Source organism: Haliotis asinina, chromosome 2 (assembly GCF_037392515.1).
Source record: "Haliotis asinina isolate JCU_RB_2024 chromosome 2, JCU_Hal_asi_v2, whole genome shotgun sequence".
NCBI classification, from domain to species: Eukaryota; Metazoa; Mollusca; class Gastropoda; order Lepetellida; family Haliotidae; genus Haliotis; species Haliotis asinina.
This window is the reverse complement of record NC_090281.1, coordinates 15,366,785-15,379,880: the sequence shown is the minus strand read 5'-3', so window position 1 is coordinate 15,379,880 and position 13,096 is coordinate 15,366,785. Positions and strand designations below refer to the sequence as shown.

Here is a 13,096-nt window from a genome sequence, read left to right as displayed (position 1 = left end):
GCCATAAGAGGCCAGTAACGGGGTGGTCAGACTCGCTGACTGGTTCCCAATTCATTGCTCATGCTGTTGATCACTGGACTGTCCTGTTCAGACTCGATTATTTACAGACCGCCGCCATAGAGCGGGAACATTCCTGAATGCGTTGTAAAACTAAACTCACACACTCGCTTTTACTGTTACAGTTATTACAAAGTCTACACTTTGGCTATGGTATCAACACATGATCACTGTAAAACGGACAACTGACTTTGCCTTCAGCAGTTTACTGAAAAGGATTTGATCACCTTCACTAACGTTTTGCATCGGCATAATTGAAGACACTGGGTGCAATGCTTTATGAGATATCGATATCAGTTTGAAATGTGGGCTAAGACTTGTCGTGACCTTAAAGATATTATAATTTTACCCTCAAGGTCAACCAAGTCAACTGGTCTCTGAATAGTCCCACAATATAGGATGTCACCACATTTAAAGATTTTGGATACAACGGTTGATGAGATCGCGTTAACAAGAATCGGGACATACGCAACGTAATTGGGAAAGTTGTAAAATGTACCTGTGCCCCCAAAATAGATGCATTTCGTATCTGACGATGTAATGTGGTACACCAGTGCTTGTAAACAAATCAGACAATCAGATCGACGGAAAGGATAATGCAGTCAGACTATTTGGAATCACGACTGATGTGTAGAATACACTATACATATTGTCGCATCCTAAATTTATCGGAGAAGGCAGGTTAGCAGCATGTTAAAACATGGAGCATTTGATATATTTCAGATGCGTTTTGTACAGCTGAAAAAACAACTCAAACTTTAAAATTCATATACTTCCAAGTGATTATCTTCTCAGTTGGCCACTACATGTAACGGACAACACCAACTGTTTTAGGGACATGAACAGAAATTCTATATGCCTAGTGACGGTTCTCACAATTTCCTGATTGAATTAGATAAAGAAAACCATGGAATCAACGGAGAAGGCAGAATCTGTCGCTTGTATGTTCATCTTTGTAATATGAAAGATAAATATCACTTTGCATGTTTTTGTTTCCATTTTATGTTGAAACCAGTTCAAGAATGAATCATTCATCTTTACTGTGTAAAGTTTGCAACTTAACGAAGAATTAATATACCGAGCAAAAACAATCGTCGATTTACATTTTGCATTATATGAAGATAATAAAGCAGCCATTAACACAACGACGGGATACTTTTGACAGTTGTCATGGTTATTGATGCGTTCGTTACATGAATATACCTTAACTACTTGTATCTATAAAATATAGGCCAATGGACTTGTGACAGACTTTGCCAGTCTGAGCAGATACTTCGATTTAGGCACCACATGAAATTGGGCCCAAACTGGTGCCGACGTCTTGCCTTAAAGGTCAACAACTGAGGTTATCTACTCTTTCCAGGAAATCGACGATTTGAACGCACTTTTGAGAGTGGAAGGTCTTCTGTGTTTCTTGATGTACTCGGCACGGTAAGATGGTTCAGATGGACCCCAAGTGTCTTCAGGTTTCAGAGAGAGCTTGATCCTCTGAAATAAACCCAATAGCATAAACACTCCACACAGAAACATTGCATTAGCAACATTAAAAACTGGAAGCCTTACAAAAACCTTTTAGCACAGCATGACACACTCGGCAAACTGCTAACGACCGCATTTAGAGTACTGAATGTTCATCCAAGACACTGTCACTAGCTGTAAGAAAATACCCAAGGACCTGTTACCACACACAATGAATCTTGAATGTCATCCATAGATTCATTTAAACAAGAGTCGATAGGCATGTGCTAAAGAAAGGTATTACTTCCATATGAAAGAATGACCGGTGTATCTGCTGATTATCGAACCGATCTTGAATTAGACGAATTGATCAAAGACAATTTGTCTCTTCAGTGCAACCTGACTTACCCAAATAACACATTTCATTTTATTTCCAAAGAGAGTAGGAAGACCAAAGCTACAACGACAACGACGACAACGCTTACAACGAACTGACTGGTATAATGTGTTTAGTCTCAACTAGGACGGTGGTTAAAGCGTTCGCTCGCCACGCCGAAGACCCGGGTTCGATTCCCCACATGGGTACAATATGTGAAGCCCATTTTCTGTTCCCCGCCGTGATATTGCTGGAATATTGCTAAAAAGCGGCGTAAAACTAAACTCACTCACTGTTGCATACTTTAGTCGAAGTGTTTGTAATGAACAACGGTTGTGATGAACTAAAATATGTTTTGAGTTTGTTATAACCTTACGTTTCAGCATGTATCGCTATTCAAATGTTTCAATAATTGCAGGCGTGAAAGGTTAGGAACATCGATCTACACAGCTGGAATACGATAAGCCAGCCCGCCCGATCCCTTCGGTCGCCTCTAACATGTGCGACAAGCACGGGTTCCTGAAGACCAATAAGTGGAGTAACGTCACTTTCAAGACCTACACTTTCACAACGACCTGGGTGTGACAATTTGCACTAGTCGGGAGTCATGCATCTATTTGCAGTGACTGAAGGCAGCATGTCATAATGTACCCACAAACCTCCCCACTGAGACAACTCGTGACATAGTAACAACTGATACCATGTCTCAGCATTTTTGTTCGTTTGCTGCTTAAGATCCATGTTCAAATGTACACAAAAACGGTGAAATAAAAACCAATACATGTTTACCAATTTGGTGATGGACGACCAGACATGTGCATCACGTATTTCTATTTCTCATTTTTACTGACAACGTTGATAGCTTTAAACCGAATTACCTGGGCAACACTTCCTTTCCTACGGTAAATAGCGAGGAACATCATTATTACCACAGGCATCAGTGGAAGGGACGCGACTATCCATCCTATCACAGTGGAATAATATGGATACACATATTCTCCATATGTTGGCAATTTATACTGGGCGAAAGTGAATACAATAGTCATCTGAAAAATGAAATATGGTTTATTAGTATATATCCCACGCCTTGTTTATATAGCATGTGTAGTTGTAAATATATTCTCTATAAACATACTGAGCTAACCTTGAAAACTGTTTTCATAAAGGGATAGTTTGACTGTTTTCATACTTTCAACATACCAATTGCTCAAAACTAGGTACGTATTTCGCAGTGTGTAATGTTTAGCATCCGACTCTGTCAAGTGTATTTTGTAAATCTTCCCAAAGCTTTGTGACAGGCATGTTTTTGTTTCAGGTGGACAGCTGCATTTGTGATGGTGCCATTGTTTGGGCAGGACATATAAAGATAGCTAAAATAATTTGTAATTGGAATCTTAAAATGGTACACTAACTATCTACAACATCCTTCTCTCTATTTCTTATGCAAATAGATTTGTTGCTTGAATATATTTTCTGAGGTCATTAGGAGGTGTTTCCATTTATGACGTTTGTGCCTACCAGGAGCATTGCTGGTGTGATGTAACACCATGTAAGCTTGAAGAATAGAGGTGCTGGTCTGCCAATCATAAGTTGAATGTCGCCACTGAAGCGGTCAATACCTAAAAAGAGACGCACAGTATGAGTATAGTTCTCACCAAATGGTAGTTGAGAGATTAATACTTGAGCTCAGGAGTCACTGAGTTCTACTTCTTCAACTACTGTTAACAGCGCGCTGTCACCAAGAAATCTAACATTTGTACAAAGCATGACAATTCTAACCGCAAAAACGTCTTTGTCAGATTTATCCATGTTTAAAATGTGAAACATCTTTGTGTTTTTATATATTTACATTGTACAAATACATACTGTCATTGATAAAATTATAACTTTAAATATACTGAGGGAGCCAATCGATCATGTGAATGCATTTCTGTTCTCTTACGTTTTTCCAGGTTTCCTGACAAGCAATGCGATACAAAGCTTGTGAAAAACCCTGGAAAAAATTAAAAGCAAAGGAACACTATTACTTTCATGTGATCCATTAGCTTTTCCCTTAGCATATCACCAGTTTCCAGTTGTCCTGACACACTGCTGAGATATCAGATACAGCATTGCCAGATATGAACAGTTGATAAATCGACTGGTGTTTTTCACCCATGGAATATGCGCAGCCAACGCCTCCCATACGTCCCCGTCCTTACCATAGATCCAAGACACCATGATACATTCAAGCAGAGCAGCGATTGTTATGAAAACCGCCACAATGTACCAGTCTATGAGCTGGAACACATATATTCCACCCTGAAATTAAAGATAAAAATATTAACAAATATGAAGTCGGGTGTTCTTGGATTCTGGTTCTCCCCTCAGTGCAGATTACAGTTTTTTACCGTATAATAGGCTCAAGATGAGTGAGTTGGGTTTTATGCCGCTTTTAACACTGTCCCAGCAAATATCATGGCGATGAACACCAACAATTGGCGAACGTTGAAATCGAAAAGCGAAAAAGAGGACATCCTAGTCCCAACCATTGTTATTAAACAACTTTAGAATGAGAACTATAAGACTGGAAACTCTTTCAGTTGTTTCTTGTTCATATCTGTGAATGTAAGCACTATAAACTCACATACAAGCGCGCACGCAACGCAGCTTCTCCCACCCCCCCCCCCCCCCTCCCCAACCACACACACACACACACACACCTGAGTGGTCATTGCAAGTCCAACGAGAAATGACACCAGGCAGTAGGCAGCGGCGATTGGTATTCTCCATTTTACTAGGCTTTGATATTCATCCAGGATTGCCGTCACGAAGGTTTCAACATGCGAGAACTTAAAGTACATGAGGAATAAATGTACACATGGGCATGGTTTGATAACGTGTTTACATGTCACAAGTGCCTCACTTTTTCGTAAACCATTCTTAACCTTACACTATTTCAAGATGTCCGGTTAAGCCGTGCTTGTTGTTATTCAATTATTTTTTCTGAGAAATCGAAATAACGATAATATGCAAACTACATTTAATAATGAAGCAAGTTGGCATTCCAATGTACTTGTGATGGAGTGCTATGATGCCCTTGGTCATATGGTCATAATGTAAGGGATCTTGCACCGTACGTTTGTCCGACGTGTGAGAATGCAAAATCATGCAGAGACGAGATTTGGCCCAGTCTAGTCCGTTTATCAAGCCCGTTTCGCGAAAACGTCCTTTACAGTATTCCATACAAATTCAACTTTTTTCATTGCAGTTTCTTCTGCCATGAATCTACTCAACCCGACTAATCACAAGGCAAAGTTAGTCAAAAGTGTAATATCATATTGAAAAATGTTTGAGGTATTTTCCACAGCGGATGAAGCCAACATCAGCAAAATCAATTTGTAGCATTGGTACATTCTAACCAGAGAATCCAACGTCAACAGGATGAGCATGACAAAGAAGATAAAACTCCACAACTGCGGCAGTGGAAGTTGAGCTAGGGCTTCTGGATAAATAACAAATCCCAATCCAGGTCCTGCAAATAAAGAGTGAGTGAGTGAGTTACAATTTATCGTCACATCGGCAATATTTCAGCCATATGTACAAAACATGTATCAGCGGTAATAACACACATCGCATGGATGGGGTGTTTTGTTCTGGTTCATAATCATAAAATGTTTCAAAAGTTGTGTTGATATTTATTCTTTTATGTATATCGGAACCCCTGGCCTCACATCAGCTCTTTAGTTTATCTTCAGACATTATCTGTGTCGTCATAAAGGGTATGACGTAACACTGACCTTGGAGGAAGTAAATAATAGTCATAGGCGCCACAGAAAGGCATCATCTACGTCATCATACAGCTTATGACGTAATAGTGATAATAGAACACGTAAATCACTGTCATGGCGCAGTTTCCATGTCATCATACAGCTTATGACGTGACAGTTCGTGATAACAGAACACGTAAATCGTAGTCAAGGGCGCAGTTTCTATGTCATCATACAGCTTTTGAAGTAACAATTAGCGATAATAGAAAGTTAATTAAAACGGAGTCATTGTAACATGGTTGTGGCGTCATGCACAATACAATTTGTGACAATAGTGGCAGGCTCCAATACATCATGTTGTGAGTGTACAAATGAACTTTGAGCTGCACTGGAAAGTTTTGAATGAAACTTAAGTTTCAAAAACCTAATGAACATGTGTGCTTTTCTCAGTCATTCGTTCTGATAGTCATACACGAATAACAGAAGAATAGATGTCCGTCCGCTTTCGTTTTCCATTTCTGTTGTAAAACATTTACAAGTGAGTGAGTGAGTTTAGTTTTACGCCGTACTCAGCCATATTCCAGTTATATGGCAGCGTCTGTAAATAATTGAGTCTGGACCAGACAATCCAGTGATCAACAACATGAGCATCGGTCAACGCAATTGGGAACCAATGACATGTGTAAACCAAGTTAGTGAGCCTGACCACCCGATCCCGTTAGTCGCCTCTTACGACACGCATAGTCGCCTTTTATGGCAAGTATGGGTTGCTGAAGGCCCGTTCTACCCCGTGACCTTCACGGGTAAAAAAAACATTTACAAAATCTAGAAGAATATATGTTCGGTTAACACGAGTAACATATTTCCAATCATTTTATCATGATTGTTCTTTTAGTACATAGACGAATGTACTTTTTCTCCATACTTTCTATTTATAGTATACAATGCATAGATCAGTCATAGTGAACCATACACAGATGTGACATAGGGAAGGAATGAGTAATTCGCCCCAGAGACGATTAACCTGTGATAGGTACGTGTTAGCAACCTATGGTAGGTTGCAAGGAGCGACTAAATGGATTGGGTGATCGGGCTCAGTGACCTGAATGAAGACGTGGCAACTCACCCCTGATCGTTTCTTGCAAATTAAAACTCTGATTGCGTTATTTATACTCGACGAAGGTTTGGGTGTCGTCACTACGTGACTATTTGGGTGTTGTTTTGTGGGACATTGTATCAAAACCATTTAACATGAATGTGTTCATAAAGTGTCCCCTGGTTTACTGACACGATGCAGATATTTCTGAACTACACATGAGCAGATACACCTTCCAGCAAAGTCACACATATAAACATGCTAGTGAATTCGCCACCCCTACCCCCATCTCCAACACACACACACACACACACACACACTCTCTCTCTCTCTCTCTCTCTCTCTCGCATATACACACATTCTCTCACTCTCACACACACATTAGTCCTTCGTCATTTATAATATGTCAGAACATGATACTGCATTCACACACACATACACATACACGCATACTCTCTCTCAATGACACACACACGCACACATTCACACAGAGGCACACATATTATTTGCCTCGTCATATGTACTTACCCGATGACACAACTTCTGTTATTGGCACATTGGCCTCGTGAGACATGTATCCAAGTATCGTGAACACCACAAGACCAGCATACATGCTTGTTCCTTCACTCACAAAGGTACACACAATCGCATTTCTGAATAAGATTAAAACAACAACTATCTATATTATTACAATCAAGTATTTTCCTGCAAATGTTCTTATTCTGATAGCAGAATTCAGTCATTCATATCATATACGTACGTAAACCTAACAGGAATTACTTTTGCCTTTACGCGCGATCAAGCGATGACACAAGAGGGTAAGACTCCATTTGTTGCATAGTTATGAACTCAAAGCCAGAGAGAACATTTTTTAATATTAACTTTACTTGGGGATTGAACTGAAAGGTACGCTGGGAGTCCCATAATTAAGAAAAACTAAGGTTTATATTCTACCACAAGTATTGTAAAGAAAAGGTAAAGTAAAGTATTCGGTTCTGGTTGGTCAGTCAGTGTCAGTTATAATCAGGAAACTGGAAAGGGACGGTGTTTCAAGATTTTTAATACAACCACAAGATTAAACAATCAGATGCATGCTTTAACTTCTCTAGTGATATTTATTTCATGATGACGAACAAGTACACACGTTCAAAGTCATTTTTATGCGAGTAAATATATAACAATAACAATAATGTCTCGCTTGCATCCCAAGTACACTGTCGTCAGGCTCCCCATTGTTCTCGGTGCCCTGGGTTTGGTACCTCCTGATCTCTTGGCGCAGATCAGGAAAGTGCCCAGGTTCTCCATCGGGAGCACAGCCCTTCTGACACTCTGGGTAATAGAGAACACTGCAGTGCTGGAGAGTCTACATACTCTCCGGAAAGTTCACGATGGGTTCGGCTAGGCAGCGTTTACCGAGAGAAGTCCCATTCGCTATCTGGGCTGGGTGCAAGAGCCCTGTGCTGGTGATGATCCTTACCAGCCAGAACCCTCTCTGCTGCATTTCTATCTTCATATGTAAAACGAAATAATAAGACACTTATACGCGCCTTCACATCAAATAGATAGTATTCATAACAAAATATCTGAGAATAAGTGTCGGGGTTTATCGAAATTCTTAACTCATTATTGCCTTGTACAGTCTCCTTTGCAATTCAGTAGAATCTAACAACAATTTGATTGCGTTTGATTGCCGTTGAGATTCCTTTGAGACTGAACCTTGAAATGCCGATGAGGTTCCTTTCAGAATGAACATTGAAGTGCCAATGGGACCCCTTTTATAATGAATTTGATATATCAGTGAGATCCCAGTTAAATCTATTTCACCTTGAAATGCCGGTGAGATGACTTTCAAAATGAAGCATGACATTCAGGATGGAGGCTGTGCTGATATTACCTTAGACAGTTTGTGTTGAACTTGGTGTAGCTGGCCATGGTGATGATACAACCCCAGGCCGCACCCAGAGAGTAGAACACCTGTAGACACGCCTCTAACCACACCTGACGGAAAAAGAATATCACCTAAGGATTACATTCCTATTCTTATGGAAGATCATCCGGACGAGTTGAAACAACAGCGTATAAAAAGTATATTAAATTTACGACTGGAGTCTTGAAGATATGTTTTCATTTTCATTTTCGTCGCCATATATATGGTAGTACGTTATTACTTCGTTTGTTCTACAGCTTTGTTGAACGCCTAAAACACAAGGCTAAACTGCTGCTATTTTCTACTATGTGCTTCCAACGGGTACAGAAAAAATAATTATATTATACATTGCAGGTAGGCAAAATACGCTTACATTGTGATCATGTATCGGGTAACAAAATAACAGCAAATGTTTTGAGTCTCTTCTTAAACAATGTTATGAATGAAAGGTAGCCATTGACATTCATTTGAAACCGAGTTGATCAATAGAATATCACAGCTGAGTACTATGCGTTATCTAGTTATCAGCACAATCCTTCATCACTAATTGCATGTTTCTTGATAATTTTATACGCTGAAGATGTTTTCCTTTTGAAAGGTTATTGACATCATGTTAGATAAAAAAACATTTTTGATAATCAGATACCTTTATGCGTTCCCTTATAACACAAGACCCTATCGTCCCTATCTCTGCTTGTCTTTAGTCTGCATGATAATACCTGTACTTCAAGAAGTTTGTTAAAATTTGGAGTGAAATAAAATACAGCTCCATCTGTTCCTCCCGGTAGAGTCAGTCCACGAATGAGCAGTACAGTAAGGATGACATACGGTAAGGTTGCTGTTATATAGACCGCCTGAAATATATCAAGGTGGAATCATTCATGCTCTACCCACGTAATGAATTGCCATGCTATTTTAATTTGAACATAAACATCACGTTCTTTGTACTATCAGCATCTAATAAACACCAACAAGGTAGTTAATCCATCACATATTGTACCAATAATTTTATTTTCGCTAAACAAAATGTATACAGGAAACCTCACCTTCGTTACCACACAAACAAAACGTTAAAAGGTTTTCTTTTTTTTCAGTAACTAGTGTTTTGTCAATCGTCTTCTCTACATTACAGACATGTCTGTAGATCTGGCATGGTGTTTGTACCTTTCCAACAGATCGCACACCTTTCACTGCACATATGAAGATGAGGAACCAGGAAGCCAGAAGACACAGCGCCATCTCCCACTTGATCGACCCAATTTCGTCGATACCCTTCGATATTCCAAGCGCCTTGTGACTGAATATATAAATATGTATGCTTTTAACATCAGGTACAGGACACTTGCTCCTGTATACTGAGTTTGGGTGTATAAACTAATTTTTTTGCCTGATTTGTCGATCTGGCCCAGAGAGATCCTATGCCAAAGTTTAACATGGGTCTCCCATAAAGCACACTGTACAATAGCCCGTGATGCATATTATATACAAATACCATAGTTTAACGTATTTTAATACAACGCGATCAACGATCGAACCTTCAACCTAGGCTCACCGAACACTATCCAGTGGGAATGTAACGGATGGCATTTCAAATACAATGTCTTTTTTTTCAGGAACAACAGGATACATAAAGGGTTCCAAAAGCAGATTATGTTGTCTGCTTAGATATCATCTATTTAAATTTCGTGTGTGTGTTTCTTGTTTAGCGGCGCAGTCAGCAACAAGCAAGCTATCTGACTACCTAGTCCCATTACGACAGTCGACCCCCACGTCATCCCTCTGTCGCTGTAGCAAACGGAAAACAATCACCTACTGCCAAAATTCTTCCGCTGCTGTATGATATTGATTGGGTGAGTCCTCGCTACTGTCTGTTGTTATGCTACTGTTGTCAGTAGTATTGAAACTGTAGGACTTGTTGATCCAGTCAGTCGCGACATTGTACCCTGTAAAACAACATAGGTATAGTGTTATTTTTGACCTGCAGAGTTATAGAGATTTAGCGGACAAGTAGGAGGATATACTCCGCATATTCAAGAATACGAAAACAGCCTCAAAAGCGTTTCAATACCACAAGGATCCGCTGCCTAAGTCAGAACATGATGTGAAGTCAATGATACAGAAACACTTTTTACGCATTTAAAGTGTTATAAAAGTTGAATTTATCACACCTGACTGATATTACTGATATTACCATCTGTCATAGGTGTTGTAATATGTTATATATGGGAACGGTTGAGATACCTCCAGTTAATCTGTGGTGCAATGCCTCGACACCAGCAACACAAGCGTCAGTGTTCCACGTGTTGTTACATTTCGTCCAAGGTAGGACGGAACTGAAAGATGATATGGCATAGTACATCGCCCAGCCACAGATTACGTTCAGGTAGACGGCAGACCCAACACATATGATCAGCATACCAATGCCAATACCTACAAAAAAAATGACGTGATAGTTCATTTGACGATAACTGGTTAAAGAATAGCTTGGTGTTATTCTGAGTTACCTTTAGAAGAAGTACACACCCGAAGATAGCATCAGTTTTGTCATTTGGTTTAAGTTTTACTTGAATTAGAATAACAAGTGTGAAAATATTATTTGGTTATATGTGCATGTAGCATGTAATGTAAGCGAATTGTACCCACGTATACTCTCATTATTTCACTTTCTGTTGGATGTAGTTTGTGTTAGAAAAAAACACATCATAGTAGAACACAAGACGATGTTGTATAGCCTAGTGGTCTAGGCTTTCACCTACACGAACGCTTGGGTTCGATTCACCACATGGTCACAGTTCACGAGGTCCATTTCAACTGTGGTGAATTCTTCTGTGATTTCAAAGAGAACTAATTTTCTTTTCAATCAAGTATACTAAACGATGTTGAAAGTGTTCGTAATCGCACAAAGCTTATGACAATTCATATTTGCTCCTACAAGCAAACTGTCATGTTGCATACCAGAAATATGTTTTCTTGTTATAGCTGTCACCAACCTTTCATCAAAGGACACAGACTCCAGACGTGTGAAGGACTTTTTCCTGAAAACTGCCCCAGAGCAACCTCGAGAAAGACCAGAGGAAGGCCACACAGCACAAGACACGCGACGAATGGAATCAAGAACGCCCCTAAAACAGTTCGTGTTTTGTTCAAGTGAATAGTTCTTGCTTGTAAGAGGAGACAAATTGGATCGGGTTATCACTGGTTTGTCTGGTCCAGACTCGATTAAACAAAAACTAGGAGAGTGATCCTCATCTGTTTTGTACGAATGCTATTTAGTCAGTTACCAAGGTCTGTGTTCATAATAGCATTAAACTGGTAAAGAAAAAACGTTAATGCCCTAAAAGCATAGACTTCGAAAGTATGCATGAGGAAGATCGATTCAATAATAAGTAAGGTCCGTCAGTTTGTTTCCTTTTAACACCGCACTCAGTGGTATTTCAGCTATGTAACTTTAGCCTATATAAATCATCAAGTGTGAACCAGAAACATATAGTACATTTGATCAACATCATGTTCACGGAAACACGTTGATAATTACTACCTCCACCGTTTCTCTGGCAGATGTATGGGTATCGCCAGACGTTGCCAAGGGCTACGCAGTAACCAATCATGGACAAAAGGTATTCTATCTGGGAAGCCCATTGTTCTCTCTCCTCTGTCCTTTCTAATTCCCCATGGTCGCAGTCCTCGGAATCCATCCGATCCGACATAGCAACTTCTACCTCGTATTTGCGGTTGGAGTGCATCCTAAAGAAGACATGCATGGAAGGACATGATCGAACAAACAAACTACAATGTTTCTAGTCCATTAATTAGACGGTACTTTCAAGGTGCACAATGTTTTATTAACGTCGGTAGATAATTAGCCTTGTGTTTTGGCTCAGTCGTAACCAACACCTGGATTGACTTGCCTTCATCCGCAATGACTGTTCGCACTAACAATTAGAGATGAGCAAGAGGCACTCTGTCACTACCTGAGGGGCCTTGGACCTTTCACGGTAGTTCACCCAGCAACCACAAGAGGATGTTTTATCACTTTTCCGCAGATGGTTTCGCTTGTATATCTCACTCTATTTGTCACTTAGCCAAGAGACGTCAGCCGCAAGCCTTCAGTCTCGCGAAACAAGACGATGCCCTTAGCTCATTATTAGGAAAGTAAGTCACAGTCGGAAGATAGCGGACTTGCACAAGGCTACTGCAAAAGAAATGTTTTGTCCCAGTGTGATGTAAAACAAATGTTTCCCAAACCTTTATTTAACTTATGAGCATCGGAATATCTGTACTTCAACACAACAGTCGTCATTTTCCGGGCCATCCATCTTCTGGTTTGTTTACAGGCCGCACATACAAGAACTTTGTCCTTCGGCTTGGCCTTACAGTAACGGTAACGGCTTAAATGAAGCATGCTAGATTTTCCCAGGGTTTTATTTCGCAAA

General features: G+C 39.9%; 1 protein-coding gene across 1 annotated transcript; it reads right to left on the bottom strand.

The window, feature by feature from the left end:
* Positions 1 to 1,407: 1,407 nt before the first annotated feature.
* Positions 1,408 to 12,406, bottom strand: LOC137271598 (sodium- and chloride-dependent glycine transporter 2-like). The gene is made up of 14 exons (XM_067804041.1): positions 12,202 to 12,406; positions 11,654 to 11,785; positions 10,905 to 11,093; positions 10,477 to 10,606; positions 9,828 to 9,960; positions 9,383 to 9,517; positions 8,631 to 8,734; positions 7,265 to 7,389; positions 5,293 to 5,405; positions 4,594 to 4,722; positions 4,093 to 4,192; positions 3,410 to 3,510; positions 2,781 to 2,937; positions 1,408 to 1,571 (listed from the first exon to the last, which is right to left on the bottom strand). The coding sequence occupies exons 1-14, from the start codon at positions 12,404 to 12,406 to the stop codon at positions 1,408 to 1,410; spliced, it is 1,917 nt and encodes a 638-aa protein (XP_067660142.1).
* Positions 12,407 to 13,096: the final 690 nt, after the last annotated feature.